Below are 27,231 nucleotides of genomic sequence, written 5' to 3' on the forward strand. Positions count from 1 at the left end.
AAAATTGTTATAAAATTCAAAACTCATAAATTTTATATCATGTATCTGCTTTTGAATTAATTTTTTTTCTTTAAATATCTGGTTTTCCAAACATTGACATTAAGAATATAATTATTCACCTTTATTTCTTCTACCTTTATCATCAAGAAGTGAAAGTTCAAGCTAATGTGTTGGATACCATGAGCATTGAGTATTACCTTTTACAAATTAATTAGTGGAGTTAAAAGTTAACAGTGCGCAAACTTTAGCTCTACTCTATTTTGGCCTTTTCTTTTACTTACTTAAATTCTAGCTAGTGCTGTTTAAAGGCAACTTTTTTTTTCTTTATATTTTTTACTACTAACTCCCTTTAAACGATTAAATGGCTACCTAACTTCACTTATAAGAAAGTCTTTAATCAATAGTGGAGCCAAAATATATGCTATCCTCTTTTTTTTTTTTTTTTTTTTTTTTGTGACAGAAGGCCACTTTTCAGAATAATATTAATCTAACCATTCTAAAAATTTTAAAGTTGGAAAGAAATTAAAAGAAGTTTCTTTTCTTAATTGGCGTTGGGGGGGGGGGTGAGTATACCTACTCTAATGAGTCTTTGTTACTCCCTAAAATCTGGAATAATTTTAATTTGCAGGTAGAAAAAGTATATAAGTATGAATTTTGGATTTGTTCAAAGATTGAATAGAGATTTTTCTTAATATTTTGAAGGGAATAAAATCTTTGAGACAAGATTGCAAAGTGGAGTTTGATGTAATGTAGTGAAATGAAAATCTCGTTGGGACATACTATGAAGTAGCACATAATTTGTGGGTTTGGCCTATAAAGTATAAACAAAAAGGCATTGGTGTTTGGTGGAGAAATATGAACCTGTGAATTCATGAGTTGGTCATTATATATATATTTGACTATTTTATCTGTCCTTTTTGCCGTCAATCAGTCCATTATAGTTCATGATGTGATACCAAACTAACTTGCCTAACCTTTTCAATTTTCTTGGTTTCATTATACTAGCCTATCATATTCATTTTCCCCAAAAAAAAAAAAAACTGTTCAATTTGAATAATACTATTAATCTTTTTGATATATATATATATATATATATATATATATTTATTAGGTGGGACATCTCAAGGAAAGATAAAGGACAGTTTGAACAAATATTCATATAATTAAGGCTACTAAGTATTTTTCTTAAGGAATATTTCAACAACACAATAGAGTGAGACTAGCCAGTTAGGAGTTAGTCTGAGAATGCTATTGGTCGTCTACTGATGCATGACTTTTGACTTTATCTACTGGTTTTTACTACACCATTCATCTATTTCGTATTTCGTATTTCGTATTTCATATCTCATATATTGATGTTATTTTATTATGAGTCTTTTGGTGGTACTAATATATCGTCTCTTATTGCTTTCTTGAGCCGTGAGTCTCCTGAAAACAACCTCTTTGCCCCTTGGGTAGGGGTAAGGTCTGCATATATATTACCCTCCCCAAACCTCACTTGTGAGATTATACGGGGCCGATGTCGTTGTTGTTGAGTGTATAAATAAATAATATGACTGGAGGTGGTATGCCTTTGGAAAATGAGAGCAGAAATTAGAATAAAGATTGCATTTTCATTTTTTACGGTGGGGTGGGGACAAAAAGGGGTGCGTGGGGGGGAGGGTGCTCGGAATTATTAATTCACACCAAGATTTATACAAAACGATGAAGCAAAAATTACAATTTGGTAATTTTAAGGAATGTTTTTATAAAAACATATATAGGAAAATCATTATACCTTTCTCGTTAATCGTTGTGCAAATTGTGATAATTCACTTACTAGTCAAAGATCTTTCTTGGCTTTGAATTCAGTGATTGTCAGATTAGATTTATAATTATTACCACTAGCAATTTATCCATAAAATCCTGTAAACTACAATGTCAACAGTCAACAAGACTACAAGTTGATCCTATGCAAAGCTCTCAACACTACAATTTGACATTATCTCTGTTCTTAATCTAACAAACATTAGAACTCCACAAAATTAGCTCATGCCTTCATTTCCAAGTTAAGACCGAGAAGAATAACCTAATAATCCCTTTTATTTATTTTTCAAAAAAAGAGCTTAACCTCTATATATTGATAGCATAAAAAAACTTTTATTTAGGTAAATAATTGCACATGTAATTGCTATAACAACTTACATTAGTGAGTTGGAAAATGAGGTAATTGACATGTTAAAACAATCAAACTTGTTTTGAAACGCTATTTTTTTTTATCCGACGAGATAGGGACAAAGTTTGCATATACTCCACCATCCCTGGACTTTACTTGTAAAATCACACCGGGTATGTTGTTGACATGTTAAAACAAGCTAAAATACATTTGGCGATATAAAAACTTTTTACACTGACCACCAAAGGATGTGGTGCAGTGGATGAGACTGCTCTTTCCTTAACCAGATGTCTCGAGTTCGAGCTCTGGGTAGTGGAAAAATCCTTGATAGAGAGCGCTTCCCCCGAGTGGGGCCCTACGCGACACGAATCCAGATATAGCCAGACTCCAATATGAGTATCGGACACCGGGTGAAAAACCAAAAAAAATCTTTTTACAGTGCACTGTATATAAGTTAAGTCTTAAAAAGAACTATCGGGGTGTGTGTGTGGGGGGGGGGGGTGTTGTACCATAATAATCATACTAACCCACTAAAAACAACCTTAAAAGACATGAGTTTAATTACTTTTTGTTCTATAATGACCACATAACAATTAACAAAATCTGTACCCGTCAGCCCGCATGACTCAAATTATCTCATTATTAAAATACCCATACTGATTCATTCCTTAAATTACTACAATCCCACACTAAATTACAACTCTCTTCCTCCCTTATATTACTACTGCTTAGCTTTCCCATGTAAGCATTCAAAGAAACAAACACAAAACCAAGGTGAGAAAAAGATATGGGGAGAGAGCTCTGTTCAACTGGTTCTTTCACTAAACTTAGAAAATCTTTGACCAAAATGGAGATGAGAGTAAACGAAGCAATTTCAAAGAGTAAAATTGGCAAATACTTCAAGTTAGAAGCTAGAAAAAGCTCTTTTACTAAAGAATTTCGTGCTGGTACGGCGACGTTTCTTACAATGGCTTACATCATCACCGTCAACGCCAGCGTTTTATCGGACTCCGGCGGCACTTGCTCCGTTTCCGACTGCACTTTTCCGGCGAACCAAACACGTGCAACTCCAGAGTGCATGTTGAAACCAAATGAAGGTTATGAAAAGTGTGTTTCCAAAATGAGGAGTGATCTTATTGTTGCTACTGCCTTAGCTTCTATGATTGGGTCATTTGCTATGGGCTTTTTGGCAAATCTTCCTTTGGGCTTGGCCCCAGGTATGGGCCCAAATGCTTATTTAGCTTATAATTTAGTGGGCTTTCATGGGTCTGGAAAAATGTCATATCAAACTGTTATGGCAATTTTCTTAGTTGAAGGTTGTGCTTTTCTTGCTATAGCTGTATTTGGGCTTCGTGGGAGAATAGCCCGGTTTATTCCTCAGCCTGTAAGATTGGCTTGTGCGGCTGGTATTGGGCTTTTTATTGCATTTGTGGGCCTACAAGCCCATCAAGGAGTGAGCCTAGTCGGCCCAGATCCATCTACTCTATTGACCCTCACTGCTTGCTCTAGTACAAATCCGGTGACCGGAGAATGCACCGGCGGGAAAATGCAAAGCCCAACTTTTTGGTTAAGTTCAGTTGGATTTATAATTATGTGTTATGGACTAATGAAGGAAATTAAAGGTAGTATGATATATGGTATTTTATTTGTGACATTAGTTTCTTGGATTAGGAATACTGCTGTTACAATTTTTCCTAACACAACATCAGGTAATTCAAGTTATGAGTACTTCAAAAAAGTGGTAGATTTTCATAAAATTGAGTCCACAGCTGGAGCTATTAATTTTAGCCATTTTAATAATGGTGAAGTATGGGTGGCATTATTAACATTGTTATACATAGATGTACTAGCTACAACAGGTACATTATATACAATGGCTGAAATTGGTGGATTTGTTAATGAAGAAGGAGAATTTGAAGGTGAATATATAGCATATATGGTAGATGCAGGATCAACAATTGTTGCATCAACACTAGGAGTTTCACCTATAGCCACATTTGTAGAATCATCAGCTGGGATTAAAGAAGGTGGTAGGACAGGACTAACGGCGATTATCGTTGGATTTTATTTTCTATTGTCTTTGTTTTTTACACCTTTGATTGCTAGTGTACCACCTTGGGCTATAGGTCCATCTTTGGTAATGGTTGGTGTGTTGATGATGAAAGTTGTTAAAGATATTGATTGGAATAATATTAAGCATGCAGTGCCTGCATTTGTGACTATGGTTCTAATGCCTTTGACATACTCAATTTCCAATGGTATTATTGGTGGGATTGGAGTGTATATTGCTCTAAGTTTGTATGATAGTATGGATTGTTGGGTGAAGTGGTTGATGAGAATGAGAAAGATGGTGGTGAAGGAGCAAAATCAAGTGTCAGCTGCCACTACAGATCAGAACATTGAAATTGTTTGATATTTTGATTGTTCATCATTGTAATTTAGTAGTTCATTTGGGTTGGAAGTAGTTTTTGTTTTATTTCATGTAGTGATAGCAGATGCACAGGCCACCGTGAGAGATCACCTTATCAATTTTTTTTAAAAAATCCAGTTGGAAAAGGCAAGATGTGATAGATTGATCTTTCAAGGGCGTTTGTGCATCTTAGGCTTTGTGGTATTCAGCTATTCTGTGTCAAGTATTAAGATTTTGATAATTTTCTGTGTTCATCTCTCCCTCCTGCAGCGTAGAGCTTTCTGATCCTTGGACACAGTTTGCTGCTTTTTCTTATTGTTGGTGAAGTCTAATTACTGCTTTTCTATTGTTTCTTTATAGGATAGATAGGTCACTCTGCCTATGTGGGTCATAGAAAAAAAACTACATAAAACCGGGATAAAAAATAGAAATAGCCAAATTTACAAATGGTAATTGAAAAATAGTTGCAATTTCAAAAGCAATCGAATTTAGCAATTTTTTATGTAAAGATAAAATCATTAACAATAAACACCATTAAAAATTAGGAAAAATTCCAGCATAACACACATAGAAGTTTGAATTTCTACGTAGCATAATGTGCTGGAATTTCATAATGTGCTAATGCTGAAAGTTCATACGCAATAGCTTCGTAATCCAGCATATTCTGCTGTAACTTCCCGTATGCAAACACTCCATAATCCAATATAATATGCTGGAACTTTCCATGTTTTAACAAAACAATAGGTGTTCCATGTTTTAACAAAACAATAACTATTTTCAATGACTTGGTAGATGCTAGCTATTTTTAAAAACTGACTAGCTCATGCTATTTTAACAAGTGAGCACGCTTCCTTGAAATAACAGACTATGAATTTTCTTTTCGAAGAATTACAATGCTCAGTGAACGGTTAGGAGTTCCTGAGTCCGAGTTGGCCCATCTCATTATAGAGATGCTGCTCGACAAAAGCCTTGTAATTAGACGAAGATCTCGCAAATGCAAACTTTCTTAGCTTTGACGAGGAAACAATCAGGGAGGATCGCTCGACATATTTCCTCCCTCGCGTCTCAATGGCCGCAATATGGATGGCCTCAGATAAGAAAATTTTCACACAAACATGCTAGTAGACTCAAAAGAGTAGAGCTTCAAAATAATCCAAACGTCCAAATGATAATTTGTGATGAGTCCTAACATCATAGTTGCAAATACAGTGCAACTTCAAAATGATAATTGGCCAGGCAACTTCATAATCAAGTTTTGACCCAGCCAGGCAACAACTGAATGCTGTTCAAAAACCATAAATAAGAATCTGGGCATAGCTCCTGTTTCATTCCTCTTGTAACTGCTCTAGATAATTGGCTCCAAGTAGTTCTTTTGGCATTTTACTTTTACAATTTACGTACAGCAAATATACATTCCAGCTGATTTTCAAGTTCAAAAAGACAATCATCTCCACGATTCAGGCCATAAGCTGCAGCAAAAGTTTTCCATCCATTTGTCAAAACATCAACACCTGCTCTGCGATGATAGATGATTGGCCAGATTTTTTTATCCGGTCCTCGTAGAAAAATAATCCACCTTTCCAGCTTTGCCTTTTTCATTAAATATTTTCGCCAGGATTCTGGTAGTTCCTGCACAGGCATAAACGAGGCATAAATTCAAGGAGAGAGAAAACGGATATACATATTGGGAAACAAAGAGAACTTCAGCCAATTACAAGAACAGCTTTGCAGAGCAGAGCGCACTAGATTCTCCAAAGACTAGGCAATATGCCTGAAATTACACTAGAAAAGAACGGGCGCGGTGGTCAGGTGATTATAAAACTCGAACTCACAAACAGCAGTGCAATGTTTCACATAGTGTTCAGGTGATGAAAGGACTGGAAATCTCAAGAATAAATGCTATGTAGGTGTTGCTTCATAGAAACTTTAATGCTCCTATATGACATCTTCCTCTTTTTTAACATTATAAACCAAGGAAGCACAAACTCTTTTTTCACAAGACAAACCTAACAGGATGTCTGCACACTTGTAAGAGTTGATCAAAATCAGCCATTTGCTGACAAAAAAAAGGAGTATAAAGAGAAATGTCCATTATTTTGCCAATTTGATTCAGTTATTTCAAGAAAATCATACCTCGACATGATTCAAGGATATTCATAATCCCAAAAGATACTCATTAACTTTAGACTTAAAGAAATTCTGCCATCATTCGCATGTCCTGCATCATAGACCTAAACTTGAAACATAGCTATTATACTTGATCAAAGTACCAATAATAAGTTACTATGTGTCCAGTGTGATTTCAGGATACTTACTTTAAACGAAGTAGTCTTGAAAAAGGGAAAAGTTTTAATCTAAATCCAGTGTATGGGCTTGTAGTCATCATTTTATTATTTATCTATTTTTCTTTTTCAATTTTTGAGTTACAAAGTAATCATCACTTCTCTTCGATCTTCATGAATTTTTAAAAACATTTTATGGTGTTTAAGCCCAAAGGAGTCCTGACAAAAACATATATTCCCTCTATAACATCTTATCAAATGCAAAGCTTTGATGAAAAGAATGTCAAAGTGCATGCATCTTCAGCGGACAGCGGTAAACTCAAGACTTGTATAAATTGAAGCAGTATATATGCCAATAGTGAAAAATATTCACAGAGAGTGCATCAGATAATAGGATTACTGCAATTCGGCAAAATGGAGAAGCGAATGATATTTAAACAAGCTGTTACCAGAAAATCTCGACCATCGACCTCCAGCAAACATGAATAGCTGACTGCCTTAAGAGATGGCATGTCTCCTGAATCAGCAGGCTCACTTTTGATGACTTTTTCACCATTTGCTGGCTCCTTTCCTGAATGATGTACATCACAACAGAAAGCAGGAAGAAGATGCTCAAAGGCAGTCAAAGCACAGCACAAACATGCAATGGCAATTTGCAGTTATGAAAAAGGAAATCAAAGTTCAAATAAGTTGTAAAAATATACAAGAATGAAATAAAAAGCATACCACTTATTGCTCTAGCAGGATAATATGCTTCTGCTGCTGTCTCCTCATATTCTTTCTTGACTAGTCTTGTTTCCCTAGCTTCATGTGGCAAAAACATTTACCATGTAAAAATCCAATAAAGTCACAATATAAGAACGAATACTAGCCGATCAAGCACCAGCCAGGGTTGAGTAGAGGTAACCAGGCATTTTAAGGATATTTCACCCAATATTCTTAAATATTCTCCCCATGTTCAAGAAAAACGAATTTACAAGTTCAAATATAATTAGAATTACACAATACAGAGCAGTTGCTTCGAACAAAGGAATTAATTATGAAATAGATACTGGTTAGCATGAATGTGGTGTTGAAGCCAAATCTTTGATGATGTCGAATATGGAGGGTAGAAACAACGTTTTCACGGAAAAGGTAGCAACTGAGGAAAAACATGAGAAAGTTAGATGGATAGGACAACAAGATGAATCCCAGCGAAGGGTTTATAGTGATGAGTACCGGGAGAAGAGAGAGGATTAGTTTTTGAAGCTTACGAGTAAAGAACAAAATTTAGGGTCTTCCAACACATACATTAAGGACAATATTGTAATTTGGTATACAATTAATCACCAAAAAGAACAAAAGGCTTCGCTGTGCTGACAAGCCTACAAAGTTGAGCTTTATGGAATCTAAGCTCGACTTGAAACTGCATTTCAGACCAGCTCATGACTGAGGTCAAGCTCGACATAGTGTGAGCAAAACCGAGCTTCAGTTGAACCCTTGCTGCCTCAACTCAGATAGACATAGCCCTAACATGTATATTCTTGCAACACAACAAAAAAAAGATTCCTAACAATTTGAGGCGATCAGAAGCTTACCGAACCAAGATGCTTCATTGGATTTCTCTCTAGTAATTTGATTACTGCCTGTGCAGCGACCATCTTTGTTGTCAGATTGCAACATCATAGACTCTAATATATCCATCATGTGGGTGAGGAAAACAAATCGGAGTCAATTAAACTATATGAAGGATAATAAGACATTGATAAAATGAAATGGGCAAAGGCAACTAACTAGTGTCAGTACTCATCCAATGATTTTGGTATTTGGTGACATTTGATACGCCATCATTTTTGTTGATATTTGCAGCAGGTTTCAAGAATGAAGAAGAGATAATACCACTTGGACAATCATTTTGATCTTTTTGACTCAAAAGTGGAATATCTTTCGCTGGTACCATATCAGTTCCCGTGATTTCAGCCTCAAACTTTGGCAACAATTCTTCCGAATTTAAGTAGTCAGCAACAACTACTAAATTTGGTTCTGTTTGTGATCTTAAATTGGTTTCAACATGAATAGAATTTCCACCGTCAGCTTTTAAAAGACTGCTAGTTCCTTCTGCAAGAGGTTTGCTTGCTGGCATTTCAAAACTTGACAGATGTAAGCACAACCTGTCGTCTCCTTGATGATATTGAGCATCTCTATCAATCATACAAAACGATTCGTCCACGTATACAGCTGGATATACTAATTGTCCCTTCCCAGTGTCAGCATCAATGTTCGTTGCAAACTTTTTAATATGTGTCTTGCATGGGACCTTTTTGGACTCTGATACAGCAGATATTTTACTCCTTTTGTTGGCTGGATTTATATCAGTTGTCTGAAGCAGCTTAACCTGGGAAGTTGCTTCTGGATAAGTCCTTGTTTTTCTTTTCCCTTTGCCGGAGTCACTGTAGAACTTGATCTTTTGACAACCACTTTTATCATATATTTGAACAATGAAGTACTGAACCTCAACAACATAGTAGAAAACCAAGAAGTCTCCCAGATTTAGACCATGTTCAGATGAAAATTTAGGCCATCCCTGTCGGATAGCAAGTGAACCTTCATGGTTACATATTGTTACCCTCCATCTCTGTCCACTCGAGTCCTCCAGATAAGTTTCCCGATCAGTCAGGTGTGAAACTGATTGAGCAAACATGGGGGGAAAGTACTGAAAAGAATTTGCAAAAGTTAAAACTAAGAAATAACACAAAATCGACACATAACTCAAGATAAAGAAACAGGTTTATGACCATATCCTTAGAAGTCTTTTGAGTACTGTATGGTACATTTGCTTATAAAAAAAAAATGCCAAGGCGTCTTGATAGCAACACACACCTTTCATTTGATCAACATAAAGTACAAGACATTAAATAAGAAGTTATAGTAACTGATGCATTTTTGCCAGTTATTTTCTAAAGAAAATAAAACCATGAAAATTGGTTTGTTAACAGCATTATTACCGGAGACCAAATTGCAGTAAACTACAAATAAAGCTTCATAAATATGCAAATACCTAGATACCACAGTTAAATATATTCCTGTAAGAAGCTTCAAGGCTTAATCAATGATTTATGATCTACCCACTAAAAACTTGAGAGGTACTTAAGGAAGATTTGAATCATCATTCCAGAAATGATGTTAACTATAAACGATTTACACGTTTTTCAAGTAACTAAAAGAATATACAGAAGCATGATGCGTGAATGGATAGGTTTGACAAAGCTCCGCAAAGTGCATGGACTGTGGGAGGACGAAAGTCCACGAGAACACCTATTGCAGGTCGCAATTACTAAAGTTGCTCATAAGCAGTTGTCTCTCTAAATTTAAAATTTATGAAGCATTTCATTTTTGTGTTAAGGTCTTTGAAAACGGGAACCTTCTTAATCCTTCCAGCAGAGTGAATTTAAAGCAATATAACATATAATATTTTTTTTTTCATTTGGGGAAGTTAAGGAGGCACTGAATACTCATTTTAGAAGCAATAGCTTGTGAAAATTGAAGAATTCTTTCCAGGATTTTCTTGTTTTATAAGAGCAGGTAATCTGTTGAAAATATGATGTTTCAGAATTCAAAGATGTTTGGCATGAGTTTTAAAACATAAACAGGCCTTTTGGGCTCTACTGCAAAACTTGACAAATGCAGACCATGATCATTATCAAGTGCATAGATACGTACTGAAAGATAAACTAATATTAGGAAATTCAAGTGGTTAAAGAAAATGCTTAGACATTCTGGATGATGGTGGAAAGGAAGATCAGATAGATACTATTGCACTCAGTTTATTTGAATGAATCGGTAGATATAGCACCGAACTCTACCATAACTAAAGAAGAAATCAAGCCTATTATATATCTAATTCAATAGCAGATTAGTTGGATTAGCTCTCTTCTCTATAGGTTACATATGCATTCTGCAAGGTCTTCCAAAATGGCAACAATGCAAAACATCTGAATTATATTAAAAGTAGCAGCAAATATTTACTAGTCATAATTGAAATTTACTTCTCCCTATTCCGCATCACTAGGTTAGGAACAACCATGAAGGGTTGAGTTTATGGAAAAGAATTCTGGCCAAGTAGTGCTATTTATGTAGTGTCCTTAAATAAAATTGCAGTTATATCTAAGGATTTTGGAATCATGAGAATGCTAAATGGGATAGACGTCTTCTAAACAACAACAACAACAACAACAAAAAACCCAGTGTATTCTCATAACTGGGGACTGGGGTAGTGCGTACGCAGATCTTACCCCTACCTTATAGAGGTAAAGAGCCCGATAGACCCTCGGCTCACGGAGCAGTGGAGATAAAGCAACAAGTTGCAAACAATAGTAACAACAACGTATTATGGTAACAACACGAATGACACAACATATAATAGTAAAGAACCATGAAGAGGATATACGTCTTCTGTTATCTTAAAAAGAAACAAAATCTATACAAAACTATGGAGGACAACAACAACAACGACCCAGTATAATCCCACAAGTGGGGTCTGGGGAGGGTAATATGTACGCAGACCTTACCCCTACCCCGAAGGGTAGAGAGACTGTTTTCAGGAGACCCTCGGCTCAAAAAAGCAACAGGAGCCAATATATTAGTACCATAAAAATGCATAATACAATAACAACAATATAAGAGATATGAAATACAGAATACGAAATACGAAATAAATGGTTGGTATAGTAAAACTAGCAGGTAAAGCCCTGCATCAATAGACGACCAATTATATTCTTAGTCTAACTCCTAACTAGCTAGTCTCACTCTATGGAGGACCTAGGACCATAAACGCAAAGATAAAGTTGTTTCGATATTTTCAAGAAGTAGGTCAAAAACCTGTTTCTCAAATCCAAAAAGTTAGTAGCCACCACTTTCAGTACTAATTTTTAATCAGTTTACTCACGAAGTTCCATAGCAGAAGTATCATAAAATTTCCTTTTCAAGAAAATTTTCATCTTTTCATTAATTTGCATTCATTGCACAACTTAGGGTGTGGTCTATAAGAAAAATAAGGTATATCTCAGTGAAGTTTATGGGAAGAGGATCAAACTAAGCTACCAGAGTAAACTGCATCATAAAATGATCATTAATAGTAGGTAACAACCTCCTTATGGTAAGTCATTTACCTGGAGCACATATAGCGATCATGAGGGCAAAACAGGATCATAAAAGAAAGATTACTTGGTTAATAGCTATTGTGGTGTTATTCCAGAAGCTGTAACTTATATTCAATATACTCCTGCATTTATTTATTCATATGTTTATTTTGATAAGCAATATATTCCTGCAGACTTTTGCTTGTGTTCTCTCAAAATTAAACTTGCTATGGTAGAGATCCTTTAGTTGGTAAAGATTTTGCGTTCTCTCAATTTTTTTAATGTGGTAGACTTACACAGCTCACATATTATCAGTTCAACCTTCCCTCCTTTATTAGGTACAGATTCTACGCCCCGTGCATTGGCATCTTCTTCATTATTTCTACACTTTTCATGGTTCCTAACTGAGTTCTTCTTCCATTTGATTGTCAAATATCAGATCACTTATTCACTATCGTCTTAAAGTTGTTATAGAGCAAATACCAATCTCATATTTCAGTGGAGCATTCACTTGAAATTTTATCAGTTAAGTTGTACTTCATTAATCTGTTAATTTCAGAATGGAAAGGTTCAAATCTTATCCCAAATGAAATTTAGTCAGAAGCTCTGAACATAAGCAAGACCTTGTTTTCATTAAAATAAGTTAACCACTTTTATGGTGTTTATTGGTCCTAATAAGTAATAATCCTGTAGTTTGCTAACTATGTCAAAGTTTATCATTTCTGGAGATTTTTATCGCCTCGTTCAGTTTAGATCCAAAGGGATATTCTTTAGCTTTGACTTTCTGAGTTCAAATGAATCTGCTAAAATCCCTATTTAGCCTCAAGTAAGAATCTGATTTTACGATCTCAAAGGGCATGTAAGGATGAGGTTCAATACCATAACTGTTTTCTGTGCAGTGTATTGCTTTAAATACGCTGATATGCTATTTTAATTTTTTAGGAGTGTTTGGAAGGCTTTCCATATGAGGAAAAGAAAAGTCTAGAGGCGTTTCACGCTAGTCAAAACACCAAGAAAGAAGCTCCAGTAAAAAATATATTTTCAGCCACGTTTGCAGAAGTAGAATTAATGTATTGATTCAGCCTTCAGGATGATTATGAGGAGTTAAATTTAGTATATGACAAGAAGGATTGAAGATACAAGGGGATGAATAAACTGAAACACTACATGGACATGTCCAGAATATCAGAATCTTGAGAAGATTTAACTGAAAGGACCCCGTAAGTCTTCAACTAAGGAAATGACTTTCATTTTCTTTTACCTTTATTTTCTTCACATAAGATTGAAATTAAGAAAATGACCTCCATTGACCAAGAAGGAGAGGTTGATTACTGATCATTGATAAATAACCAAGAAGGAGGTTGAAAATGACCTACATCGACCAAGAAGGAGGTTGATTAGCGACCACGAGTTGATAAACAACCAAGAAGGAGGTTACTAATCGACAATAGGGTGATAATCCACCAAGAATTAATTGATAATCGACTGGGAAGAAAGTTGGATTAGTGATCATGGGTTGATGAAGGACCAAGAAGGAGGTTGATTATCCACAATAGGGTGATAATCGACCAAGAAATTGATAATCGACCAAGAAGGTAGTTGATAAGAACGACTATTCGTTGATTTAATTGAAACTAATCCAAACATGGAAAGACAAAAGAACAAAAAAAATCAGACAATTCTTCTTCTTTTTTTATTTTTTATGTTCTTTAATCTAAATAAAGGGTCATCCACCAATTAAAAATAACTTGAGGTCATTTACCTAATTTAAAACTTAGAAAAGGTCTTTTCATTAATAACTTGATGCCTGCTAGTTAGCTAGGTGTTATACCTTGTTTCTTCTATTGAAAGATTGACGATTGACGGATTGAGTTCCTAAGACATCTTGGGATACCACGGAAAATAGTATAGAGTACAATCATGAACCTAAAGGGTATGCTAAAGTTCATATTTGGGAAATGCTTTTTCAGTCATTTAGTCTTTCACAAATTTTAACTACATTGATGAGAAAAAACTATAGTAAAAATAAAGATTAGTCTTCAAAATATTAAGCAAAAGGATGTCATCAAAAAGTAGACATATAACTTCAAGAATGACTGGAAATTGCAAATATGGTTATCAAAACCAACAGTACATTTAGAACGAATACTTAAACTAAGTAAAGAAAGTAAGCACACAAAGAAAAAAATCACATTCTACCAGAATTTTGTGGAAACTTTTGTCGATCATCACTTTAAAGAAAGAAGAAACTCTCTTTCCATGAAACAAGAGGCCGTTTTGCTTGCAGTACACATCAGATGCTTCCTTCTCGCATGCCATCTCCTCCCAGTACAGAGTATGTCTCCCCAGAAACTTCTAATTCCTATATAGTATATGAAACTCACGAAAATATCAGCTAAAATTTTAAGTTTAGAAGAAAAAAATGGGGGCAAGGGTGGACCAAGGTATAGTAAGATGTCAAAAGTATGTTCATGGCAACTATAGCCAGAAGAATGATATAACAGTATCTAGGCAATTTATTAAAATTCAAATAGATGGTCCATTTCCCTTTTGCAATTTCTTTCGACTACTTTGTATTCTCAAGAATAGACCAAAGTAACTTTCTTGTCTAAATCTTGATATGTATAAAGTTATAAAAGCTCAAGAGAGAAAAAAAAACAAAAAAATGAAAACTTAAAGTAAATTTTTTGTGATGATGATGGTGTGTGGGCCAGCTTCCAAGCACAACGGCTATTCCAGACAGATACTAAGTAACTATATCCACCAAGGCTTTGACAGATAGGAAAAAATCACCTAGTATATTTTAATACTATAATTAATGAAGTACAGTAACATTTTATCCAGAGATGGTAATGTAGGCCTGACCCTTCAATTTCTAGGGTTGCGCCTCAGTGAAATCGGCTATATGCACGTTATGAGATCAAGTCATATATGTTAACAATCAAAGCAGAAACAATAAAGGTAGCGATCGATGTGTTAATGCAGCCATGATCCTTCCATTTTTAAGCAAGCTCATCACTATAATCAGCTATTACCATTTTTTCACATAACCCTATATGACAATCATGGCTACTATCTGGTTGAGAGCAGCTAAAAATCAAAGAAAAAAAATGAAGAACTTCTAGACTGAGAAAAAATAGAAAGCGGAAACAACGAAGAAGAAAATAATAATACGTACCGTCTGAAAACAGAGTAAAACAGCAGGGTGAGAGTAAGCTGAATCGATTCGCTACCGTTTCTCACTTTTGTTCAAGTTGCAGAGCACTGTCCAAAAAATAGCCTTTTGTTGCTTTTATGTTTTATTCTACTGTAGGAACTTTTCGTGCGGATTTTACTATATAGCGCAGAATCTGTACTAGGATTATGTCACGCTCAATACACGTGATCATTATTTATTTATTTTTAAAAAGAGAAGATTATTTTTAGATTAAAAATAAAGCAAAAATCACGTTTGTTGATCAACTTCTAAAGTAACTTAATTATTCAACACGTGTAGAAACATTTGGACTACTTCAGGAAGTCGTTTGGTTGTTCCAGGCTTCCAGCATAAGCTAGTAAGAGGGATTAAAAAAGGGATTTTTACATACCTATACATTATTACAAACTTTATTATTAAAAATGTTCATGTTTAGTTAATTACCCGGCCTAAACAAGTTTTGTCTACAAAATATATACATTCCACCTTAAAAGATTCTCAATCCATTATTTATGCCTTCAATCAAGGGATTTAGTTACACCATTTTCTTTTTTTCTCTCTTCTTTCCAGATTCTATCTTTTTCCCCATATCTCGAGTAAACGGAATGCTTTGAATAATAATGAATTTCCGAACAAAATTTGCTACTCTAATAGACTTTGCTCAAAATCCTCTTTCTTACTTTTCTTTTAAACCCAAGAGTAACAAGTTAATTATCTAAATACCCAACATCTTTTAGACTTTGCTCTAAAAGATGCATATCTAATTTTAGTGTGCAATTATCTAAATACCCTAGCTGTCTAGAGATCTACGAACTATGTGACCTCACCTATATAGGTGGTTATTTTAAGAGAATACGCTTTGATAACTCATAAATCAACGAGTAATTTTAAATTAAACCTAAATCTTCAACTTTTTCCTTACCTCCTCTTGTATCTGGTAATTGGTGTAGGTAGATTACTTTCAGTTTCTATGGGCATAAATAAAAGAAATTTTATTAGTTTATGCATAAACTGAAAATTCAAACCGAAGGTAAAGTCATTCTATTTACCATAGTAAAAATAAATTTCATACAACTAATTATATATTATACAACTTATATACAACATATCAACATTTTCATACATTATTTCAACTCAGTTATATACAACTACAATATCATACAACTTGAATATAATTTTTATACAATATTGTTTAACTTTCATACAATATTTAAATAAAAAAATATACATAAACAACAGAATACAATTTTTCTACAATTTTACTACAGCTTTGCTACAATTTCTGCAGTATAATGCATGTAATGTTTTCTTCTTCTTCTTCTTCTTCTTCTTCTTCTTCTTCTTCTTCTTCTTCTTCTTATTCTTCTTCTTCTTCTTCGAGTTTCAATCTGAAATTCAGCCAAAATCGGGTCTAATCTTCACCAAAACACCCTCAAATTTGAGATATAAACTCCAAATAATATTTCCAATTGTTTGCAACAACACCCAATCCAAACAAATAATGATTTTGGAAAACCCAAATTCGAATTCAAAGCTTCAAAGCTTTTTAATGGCTGTCAATAGTGGAATTGCTGCTCTCTTTTCCTTTGTTTTACATTACTGGAATTAGGGATTGAGCTATAGAGAGAGACGTAGAGAGAATTCCCAATTGTTTACAACAACACCTAATCCAAACAAATAATATTTTTTGAAAACCCAAATTCGAATTCAAAGCTTCAAAACTTTTTAATGACTACCAATATTGGAATTGCTGCTCTCTTCTCCTTTGCTCAACATTACTGGAATTAGGGATTGAGAGATAGAGAGAGACGTAGAGAGAGAGAGAGAGAGACGGAGAGAGAGAGAGAGAGAGAGCGCATGAGGGAGAGAGAATAAGGATGTGAAATAATTGTTTCCTAATATAAAGAGATACTCATTTAATTCTTAAAGTGTATATAATTGGTAAATTTGTATATATGAGATAATTAAATTGAAACTTGAGTAGGGAGGGTAATAAAATTTTCAATAGTGTATAGGTATATAACAGTGTTTATATAAGAAAAATAATTCATCCATAATTTTACAGTATTTGATTGATAATATTAAATAATATCCACAATTAAGTTATAGAGAAATTTATATGTTATTTTATGGGAGATAAAATATAGTACGTATATTAACAAATGGGGTGGTTTTTGAAAGAGGAATTTAAGAGAAACTAATTACCCGGTTATACCCACTTGGATAATAATTACTATACATACATATTTCATATAAAATTATTACTGGTCCACCCATTAAGAAAGTCTTTAAAGGCTTCAGGGGCAATGAACCTATATATATCCCACACCTGATCTTCCTTTCTTCAATCCAAGGTAAGAAACATTTTATTTATCTTTTCATCGATTTCCTCTCTTTGTTCTTGCTTTTATTTTCATAAATAAAATTGTTTATCTGATATGCAATATTTTTATGATATTCATAAAGTAAAATGTTGACAAATTAATGGGTTCAAGGAATAGCAATTTTTATTTAGTTATGTGATGATTTTGTATATACAACATAAGAGGTTTGCTCAATATTTATAAATTACGATTCAATTAACTCACTACGTGCATGTAGTTTAATTTTTTCTTGCTGAATGAAATCATCACCTATTGAATATTTTTTCATCGCCACAAAATACTCTCTCTCTCCCTACAAATTTTATATTTTCTCGTTGCTATTTGTTCTAGTTCAAGTCATTTTTTGGAATTTAATTGTGATTTTGGTGCTATTAAATATTGCTTACAGCACCTTCTGAAAGTTCATATTGAAATTCGATCGCATTTGGAGCTGATTTGAGGTGATTGAGATCGAAATTTTCAGCTGAAAATCGAAAAAAAACACAGTTACCCAACAATATACCATCGCGTATACAATATGTTGCAGGAGTATATAGCTATACTGCAACAGTATATTATTATAGTATACAATATACTGCAACGGTATGTTGTAATAATCGAAGAAGAACATGGTTATCTAACAATATACCGCTACAATATACAATATACGGTAGGAGTATATAGCTATACTAAAATAGTATATTATTATAGTATACAATATACTATAATGGTATACTGTAATAATATGCAATATACTGCAATACAATGTTGTAATAGTATACAATATATCATAATAGTATACTTCGACTACTATTTGTTGAAACATCTAGGTGTTATTGTGCAAGCTAAAGTCATGGTTATAGTAACATTATACTGTTATAGTATACAATATAATATAATAGTATACCATAATAAATAAGTCATTTTTTAATATTTTTAACTTTTCCAACTAGGTCCTTACAAATATTTTCTTAAATAAATTTTTTGATGGAGTTCCATAAAAATAATATTCATTGTACAAAATAGTATTATGGGAAAAAAAAGAAAATTAAAAAAAGTTGAATGAAATTAGAAAAGAAACACGAAATTAAAACAAAAGGAAAGAAAAATAAAAATAAAAAATAAAAATAAACGAGCCAAATTGAGTATAAAACTAGATTATGGTGAATAAGGAAAATAAAGAATAATATAATTCCGAAAATATATATATGAACAGAAAAAAGAAAATTAAATAAATAAATATGAGAAAAAATAAAAGGAGAGAAGAAAGAAAAATAAAAGCAGAGAAATAAAAAAGAACATGAGAACAAAAGCTACAATTGATAGGAAAGGTAATTAGTTTGGTGGGTAGAAAAAGTAACGGGTAGACAAAGGTAATTAGTTTAGGTTTTGTTGGTAAACCTATGAAACTCCCTTTTTGAAAGTACTAAGAACCCCATACACAAAAATGGGTTCATGAAAATGAAAACAGAAAGCAAAAAGTTAAATTAAGGAGCTATTGTGGGTCTTAACAGTACTGGGAAAATGAGTGTTCATTCTTGATACTGGTAATATGTTAGAGTAGGAAATTTTGAGGCTGTTGGGGTTGAATTGTTTGAGATTTTATCATATATGAGCTTTAGATAGGTATAGTTTCATGGGAAATTGAATGGAAATGATTATAGAACATGAGATAAGAGATTGGGGTATGGTGGATGAAGTGGAGATTTTGTGTGACAAGAGAGTGCCACCGATACTCAAAGGTAAATTCTATAAAGTAGTGGTTAGACCGGCCATGATGTATGGAGCTGAGTGTTGGCATATTAAGAACTCACATATTCAAAAGATGAAAGTAGCAGAAATAAGGATGTTGAGGTGGATGTGCGGGCACACTAGGATGGATAAGATTAGGAATGATGATATTCGGGAGAAGGTGCACACAGCTCCCATTGATGACAAGATGAGGGAAGTGGGGCTCAGATGGTTCGGGCATGTTCAGAAGAGAAGCCCAGATGCCCCGGTAAGGAGGTGTGAGTGGCTGGTTGTGGAGGGCACGAGAAGAGGTAGAGGGCGGCCTAAGAAGTATTGGAGAGAGGTTATCAGACAGGATATGGCGAGGCTTCAGATTTACGAGGACATGACACTTGATAGGAAGATGAGAGGGTCGAGTATTAGGGTTGCAGGTTAGGAGGTAGTTGAGTCTTGCCTTACTTCGTACCTTTGTGAGACTAATCTGGTAGGGTTTTTGTCTAAGATTGCTAGTGGCAATGTTGTGTCTTACTATTTCACTTTTCAGACCTATTTACTAGCTATCGCTTTTGCTTTGCATCTTTCTTCTAGATTTCATGTTGTTCCTATTTTTTCTATGATTTTTGTGGTGATACTAATATTGTCTCCTTTTGTCTTTTTGTTTTCTTGAGTCGAGGATCTTTTGGAAACAACCTCTCTACTTTTTCGGGGTAAGGGTAAGGTCTGCGTACACACTATCCTCCCCAAATCCCACTAATAAGATTTTACTGTGTTGTTATTGTTGTTGTTGTTGTTGTTGTTGTTGTTGTTGATATAAGAGAAGATGACAAGAGTTTAAGGTTCTTTGGCTTGGAGGGAAAGTTGGAGTTCCTGAGAAGAAGTCGCATAAGTTTATAAATCGCATTTGACTTAAAAATCTAATAAATGAAGAAACGACTTATAAATTGCATTTCATGTTATAAATCCTATTTGATCAATATAAATCGCATCAGACACTTATTAATCGCATTCGAGACTTATAAATCGCATCAGAGAACATCACATTTCTTAGATGGCATTTAACAATTGCGACTTATAAATCGTATTTGTAACTGAGACTTATAAATCGCATTTGTTAATAGAGATTTATATACATTAGTTAATTGCGACTTATAAATCACATTTTTAAATTGCGACTTACTAATCGCATCTGTAAATTGCGACTTATATAGCATCAAATAAAACTCCCATTTATGAGTTCGATTAATACAATAGTTTATACCCCAACTTTAATTTAAAAATCAAACTCCCATCCAACTTTGAAAAATAAGTATTTTCTCCCTTATATCTTAACTAGTTTAGTGTACGTGTGTTGCACGTGTGCCTCACGTCAAGTAAATATATATGCAAGAACAATGTGTTTAACTACAGATGCTTCATCACGATTTTGTATTTTTTTTTTTTATCAATTTAACATTGATATATTTGTGATTTTCATATATACTAACCTTGTATTATATTTTCAATTTTTAATTTCAGAGGAGAAATGTTTAGAAAAGGAAAAAAAATAGAGCAGTTTTTGAATAAGATAAATGAATCTAGTCATTTAAAAAAAATTAGGATTATTCTTATCATTTCAATCCTATTTTATTCTCTTCTTTTGATTCTTCTGCTTATCTCATATCAAAAAGATTTATACAACCAAAATTGGCATGAGAATAATATAAGAAAATATCAAATATATGAATATAAAGTTACATATGAACATGCAAAATATTAAGTAGTATGGAGTTTATATCAATAATTAAAGCGTGGATCATAAATTAATAGGATTATATCCAATAAAAAATTTACAATAACTTTGAAATACATGACACACTAAAAACAATATAAAAGACTAAAAGAATTTATTCCAACGCTTTGCGCTTGTACCATATATTAAGAAATTTAGAAATTTAAAAAAATTATATAAGTATTATTAAATTTTGTATACCTAACGTGAAATTGTTAAGTGACATTTAGAAAGTATTTTTAGAATTGGTTGTTGATTAAAGAGTATAATAATTGTAAATATTAAAATAATTTATATCTAATTATAGAAATTATTATAAAGTTTTAGTATATAAACTTTATAATATGAATCTTTGATTAAAGGATAATGACTACCTAGATAACTAAACATAAATTTTCACAATTGTTTTTCTCTATTCTTTATTTTTTACTAAGATAATTAAATTATATAAACTGATTGATTTTAATTTTATGATCGATTATATATCTGTAATTACGAATAAAAAAATCGAAAGAGAGCCGATTGGCACTATCTAGTTTAGTTATAGCTTCCTACTAATTACTTTTTTTCACTTTTATTTTTTATTTAAATATAATTAAATTATATAAAATTAATTGATTATAATTTTATACAACGAATAATTCAAACTTACAACGAGTAATAGTTATGTTTTTACTTATTCTCTGTGAAATTTTTCAATTTTTGGTATTAATTTTCTTTTAAAAAATTACTATATCACCTGAGTAAAATAAGGAAAGGATCTAATGCGCAAGATTTAGTTGAAATATTAAATAAATTTTTGAATAAGATTTATACGTTTACATTAGTTTCTTTTATTTCTTAAAGTAGCTTGAGATTGTATTCGTAACTTTCTAAGGTATTGCGATTCAAAAGAATTTTGAGACTGAATCCAACACTATATAATTTTTGTGATATTTTATTTTAATCCAACTTAATCATGCTTTTTGTTTGGTTTTAAAATTATATAAATCTAATTTTTCCCTTTTATCTAGTTTCAATTTGTAAAATAAATATTTTACTATCTAATAAGAGGGAAAGCAAGGAGCTCTCCGTCAACATGCCTGCCTGGCGTAGGGGTATTATTGGAATTGCTGACTTTCCTTGCTGAGCTGTATTTCAATGTCTGGTCTAAAGACTTGACTTTTTGCTGAAATATCAGCATTATTTCTTCTAATTCTCACTGTATCCTTGTACGGGTAATAGATTGAATTGCAACAATTTTTTGAGTTTCATTTTGCCCCTACTTTTGCTTTTTTTAACGGTAAATGTACTTGTACATTTTTGTAAATCCAACGAATAGTACAACCTTGTTTCAACATCCAAAAAGGCATTAATGTTGATGATGTCACATGAAAGTGACACATGCTCTCATAAATTCACAAGTGTCTCTAACTTATAAGTACACTATCTTTTAGTACATGTTGTCATGACCCGTCATATCATCATGCCACGTAGGTGCCACTTCGCATATATTTTTGCTATATGGAATGGTTATATAAGTTAGGGACTAGATCTTGGTGGAATATTCTAGAACTATAGAGAATTTCCTTGGAAATGTTCTAGATATTTATGCACTTGTAGGAAAGTTCTAGAGAAATATAGAGGTTTCCTTAGGAAGACTATGGAACCCTATAGAATTGTTAGGAAAGTCCTTAGAAGATTCTAGTTATCTAGAATATTCTAGAGAAAGACTTATTTGTAAATACGGAAGGACTTGTAGAACAATTATTATTTACATACTAGTCCCTAGGTGATTAGTATAAATAAGGGGCATTCATTTGTAATTCATGAACCAAGCAAAACTATCAAGTTCTCTCTAATACAAAAGTTCCTTTGGCAATTCTCAAGTGTTCTAACATTCCTTAGCGATCTTGAGTGTAGTAAGACTGATTTGACATAGTAAAAACGTGAGCAGGGTGTGCAAGATCGTGAGCGAGTTGTCAAGTGCCGCACGTGCGCTTAGTTTAAGACTAAGGAAGTGACAACGTGCTTTAAAATATTTTCTTCTCCAACGTAAACTTTAAAAAGTATACAACGGAATCTCATTTTTGTATCCTTCATTGCAAATTAAATTTCATCCAGATTTAGCATACTCATTTGTAAAATTGGAGTATATAAAAATTAATAGTAGGTCTTTTTTGGGTAAACAAGATAAGCTCATTCTATAAATTAAATTTAAATTTTTTATTTTCATCATTGTAAAATAAAATTGATCTAACTTTAGCATACCTATCTCTAAAATCTTAAATAGAATGTAATTTTTGTTTTGGGTAAAGAATTTTTGTTAGAGTAGAACATAGTCAACTTGAGGTAAAAAAGAAAAACAAGTACTATCCATTAATATGACAAATGGATAAATGAAGAAAAACAACTTTAATATGCTTTTCAGTTACTATAGAAAATAAAGGATCCTAATTGGGTTAATTAATACTATGACAGAGGAATGACTCAACAAATAATTATATACGATTATTATACTTTTCGCCTACCTGAATTATTTTTAAATAAATTATATTAATTGATAAATGAAGAACTATAAATGCAACTATATAAGATTATCTTCATTTTAATCATTGGAAGGAGAAAGCTTACTAAATAACTTGTGTCCGTTGTTACTATAACAATTGGAGAACTAAATAGGTAAAGTGGATCAACAAAACTTGTAAAAGTAAAAAGTACTCCTACCTTGTAAACTTGTTTGATAGATAGCAACTTACAACAACTTTTGCGTGAGTTCAATTCCCAATTGAGATTTCCCCTTTTGATTTTTTGATGTGTTTGATTTTATTGCTAAGTTAAGTGTTGATTTTAATAATTTCAGCAGTAAAGTATTATTAAGATTATGTTAAAATCGCAATTCTTTAATAAAAATATAAAATAAAAAATCGAAGAAAACAAGAATCCTAGGGCAATCAGCAGCTTGCTCCATCGTAACTTAACTCTCATCACTGAGAACCTCTCTTTATTTCATTTAATCTTCTTGAAGTTCCGCGGTAACTTACTTTACCATCCAATTGACGACGTTGTCGAAGCACTCAGAGTCTTAAATATCCTCACCAACTCCATTTTTGTCAATTGATAATTCAATTCTTCTTAAATTAAAAACCAAAATGTAAGATATTCTCTATGCTTATGGCATAAATAGAACTGCAGAAGACAAAGAAACCAGGTTTAATTTTTGTTAAGCTTCTTTTCTGGTGATGGGCGTTGCGATGCTATGGAGACTTTGGGCAGCACATAAGCTCAGTTGAATCCCTAATTTTTCTTGTCAGAAAAATTGACACAACATCAAGAACCGATGAATATAAGACATTAATATAAAAGTGGTACAAAATCCACAAAGGAAACAAATTGCAATTTGTATAATTGAGGAAAGAATAAGTTCAGAAAGATAAACACTTTCAGAACAGAAGTCCAAAGTTAAGAGCAAGAGGAGCACTTAGAAACTAAGGACACATATTGAACCTAATTTTTTGATTAAACTATTGTCAAAAATTATTTTGGTATTCAAGACATATTAAAGAAAATTAACTACCTTACAAAGATATACAAGAAATTGACAATAAAGATAGTTGCAGGAGCACCTTTAATAGAAGCAAAACATCTATAAAACAGAGAAAGAGACGAAGAAGAGAAGAACTTTAGAAACAAAAACTCGCAAGGAGAACAATGAAGAGATGGTATATAATTTCTTATGTTGTAAAACAGAATCTTTATACCATTCAGCAGAGTTAAGCAGAGCGAACATAGAAGTCACGAGATGTAATTTTTTACGTTATATAAAAAGAATTTTTGTATCATTCAGCATAAGTTAAGCAAAAAATTTGCTCATGTTAATTAGCACAACATGATCATAAAGCAGACTCCTTTTAAAATTTGAGTTTCAGGTAATAGTTTGGACAAATAAAATTATTAATTTTTTGCTTTTCAATTATTTTAGGTGGTTTAAGATTAACTTTAGAATTATTTGAAGATGGACTTTTAAAACAAAAAGTTCTTTAATAATGAAAAAATATGAAGAATTAACCTAAATAGTCGTCCATCCAATTGCTTAGGCTAAAATATCCGTCAAATGTATAATTCATATATATATTATGAACAATCATATATCATTAGTGTCTACTTTGTGTATACCAACTAAAAAAGAAAATAATAACTGTCACTCTGTATGAAACTCTCAAAATTTATAGTCTAATATTTAGCATATGTCTATTGGACCCGTGCGCAGCACGAGCAATCGTTACTAGTTAGTATATGAATGAATAGACTTATCAGAAAGTTTAATATATTTTAATTTGTATCGAAGTGCTAGTATTTTACCCATGAATCAAAAATTTAAATACTCGACCAAATAATATCAATCATACATATTATCTAGTTGAATGTAACATAAATTTGAATTTTAAAATATAGCTCATAAAGATATGCTCTAGTTTTACCACTATATTAATGAGGTAAAGTTTCCATGTAAACTTTATATTTTTATGTGGACAGTTCATGTTTGGAAACAATATGTATTAGTTATAATTGTAATTGCTTTAAAGTCCTAAATATTTGGACTTCTTATATAGTAGTATTTAAAATAAGGAAGGTGTAACAATCCGACCGGTTGTTTTGAGCTTTTGCACTTTGCTCGCCAGTTATCGGGCATGACTTGCCCCTTGTGATGGATTATGACTTATGTAAATCGTTGGTTTTGGTTTTCAGGGTAATCAGAATGAATTTGGAAGAACAGTTCTCAATTCGAAGCTTGAAATTTGAAAGGTTTGACCAAGATTTGACTTGTTGGTATATGATCTCGGATCGGGATTTTTATGATTTGGTTAGCTCCGTTAGGTGATTTGGGACTTAGGAGCGTGATCGGAAAGCATTTTGGAGGTCCGTGGAAGGTTTAGGCTTGAATTGGCGAAATTGAGATTTTGGCGTTTGCCGGTTGATAGATGAGATTTTGGTATAGGGGTCGGAATGGAATTCCGGAAGTTGCAGTAGTTCCGTTGTATCATTTGGGATGTGTGCGCAAAACTTTAGGTCATTCGGACGTGGTTGTGAACACCTAATTTTTGACAACATTTAATTTTTTATCACTTCTTTTATGTAAATATTTTAAGGGTTTTTAACCTACTATTATTTTTGCTTTATTACACTTTTTATTATAGGATAAAAATACAAAAAAAATTAAAAGGTGAATTATCACTATTAATATTTTTTTTAATTTTTTTTGTTTTTTTTTTATAAAAACAAATCCGAAAATATTATTTTTTTTAAAAATAAAAATAAAAATTCGGGAATGATTTAAAAAATAAGAAAAAGGGAAGTATTGAATAAAAAAAAATATAAAAGTAAAAATAGGTGGACTTCTCTTTTAAAAAAGGTAAAAGAATGTAGAAAATTAAAAATAAAATAAAAAGTTTTGTGAAAATTTTAAAAAAATTAAAAAGTAAAAGAAGGTTGGAATTAAAAAATAAATATAAAGGTATCTGAAAATTTAAAAAATTTAAAGTAAATGAAAGTAGCATTTTTAAAAGAAAAAGGAAAAGAAAGTGGTTTGTTTTTTTAAAGAAAAGTTAAATAAAGTGAGATTCTCTTTTAAAAAAATAAAAAGTGGGATTTTAAATAAGATAAAAGTAATTAAAGTTGGAATTTTAAAAATAAAAGTAAATAAAGGTGGGATTTCTTTTTCTAAAAAAATAAAAGCAATTTGTAAGTGGGATTTCTTTTAATGAAAAAATAATAAAATAATAAAAAAAATCTGAATTTTTTTGAAAATTTTGCTATAAATAGAACAGAAAATTTAGGAAGAATAGGGATTTTTTTTAGAGGAGGGGAGGTGAGAATTTGAGAGTTGAAGAGACTGAATTTTTAACACCTAAAAGTTCAGTAATTGGAGAAAGTTAAAAGAGAGGGTTGAGAGATAAAAAAGACTAAAAAGTGAAGTCTTTCTTCCACTGTTAAAAATCAATGTTAGTTTGCTACTGTATCATTGAAGCTTCAAGCTTCTTTTCTTTGAGTGTTTGAAAACCAGAAAACTACCGCCTATGTCTGGTTCTTTCTGTTGCTGCATGTGATTGCATTTGGTATTGCTGGGGTCTCAAGTGGGTTTTTCCTGGGTTACTACTTGGGTATTTGCTACTACTTCACTGGTTATTGCTGGATTTTTTTGCTTGATTTTAAAATCTGCCACTGGTTTC

General features: G+C 32.5%; 2 protein-coding genes across 3 annotated transcripts; one reads left to right on the plus strand and one right to left on the minus strand.

Annotated features, from left to right (window-relative positions):
* Positions 1–2,753: 2,753 nt before the first annotated feature.
* On the plus strand, positions 2,754–4,817 carry LOC104225715 (adenine/guanine permease AZG2). Its single transcript, XM_009777568.2, has one exon. It carries the CDS (start codon positions 2,943–2,945, stop codon positions 4,566–4,568), a length of 1,626 nt encoding a protein of 541 aa, XP_009775870.1. The 5' UTR covers positions 2,754–2,942; the 3' UTR covers positions 4,569–4,817.
* Positions 4,818–5,684: 867 nt separating this feature from the next.
* Positions 5,685–15,273, minus strand: LOC104225716 (B3 domain-containing protein Os01g0905400-like). 2 transcript variants are annotated; one of them, XM_070171163.1, is made up of 7 exons: positions 15,143–15,273; positions 14,164–14,326; positions 8,633–9,539; positions 8,425–8,517; positions 7,574–7,651; positions 7,297–7,418; positions 5,685–6,194 (listed from the first exon to the last, which is right to left on the minus strand). In XM_070171163.1, exons 2-7 carry the CDS (start codon positions 14,281–14,283, stop codon positions 5,952–5,954), a joined length of 1,563 nt encoding a protein of 520 aa, XP_070027264.1. In that variant the 5' UTR covers positions 14,284–14,326; positions 15,143–15,273; the 3' UTR covers positions 5,685–5,951. The 2 variants fall into 2 exon arrangements, with proteins under 2 accessions (XP_070027264.1, XP_009775871.1); XM_009777569.2 differs by having other exon boundaries at positions 5,862–6,194; positions 8,621–9,539; positions 15,143–15,243.
* Between the last annotated feature and the right edge of the window lie 11,958 nt (positions 15,274–27,231).

This window comes from Nicotiana sylvestris, chromosome 3 (genome assembly GCF_000393655.2).
Source record: "Nicotiana sylvestris chromosome 3, ASM39365v2, whole genome shotgun sequence".
In the NCBI taxonomy this organism is placed as follows: domain Eukaryota; kingdom Viridiplantae; phylum Streptophyta; class Magnoliopsida; order Solanales; family Solanaceae; genus Nicotiana; species Nicotiana sylvestris.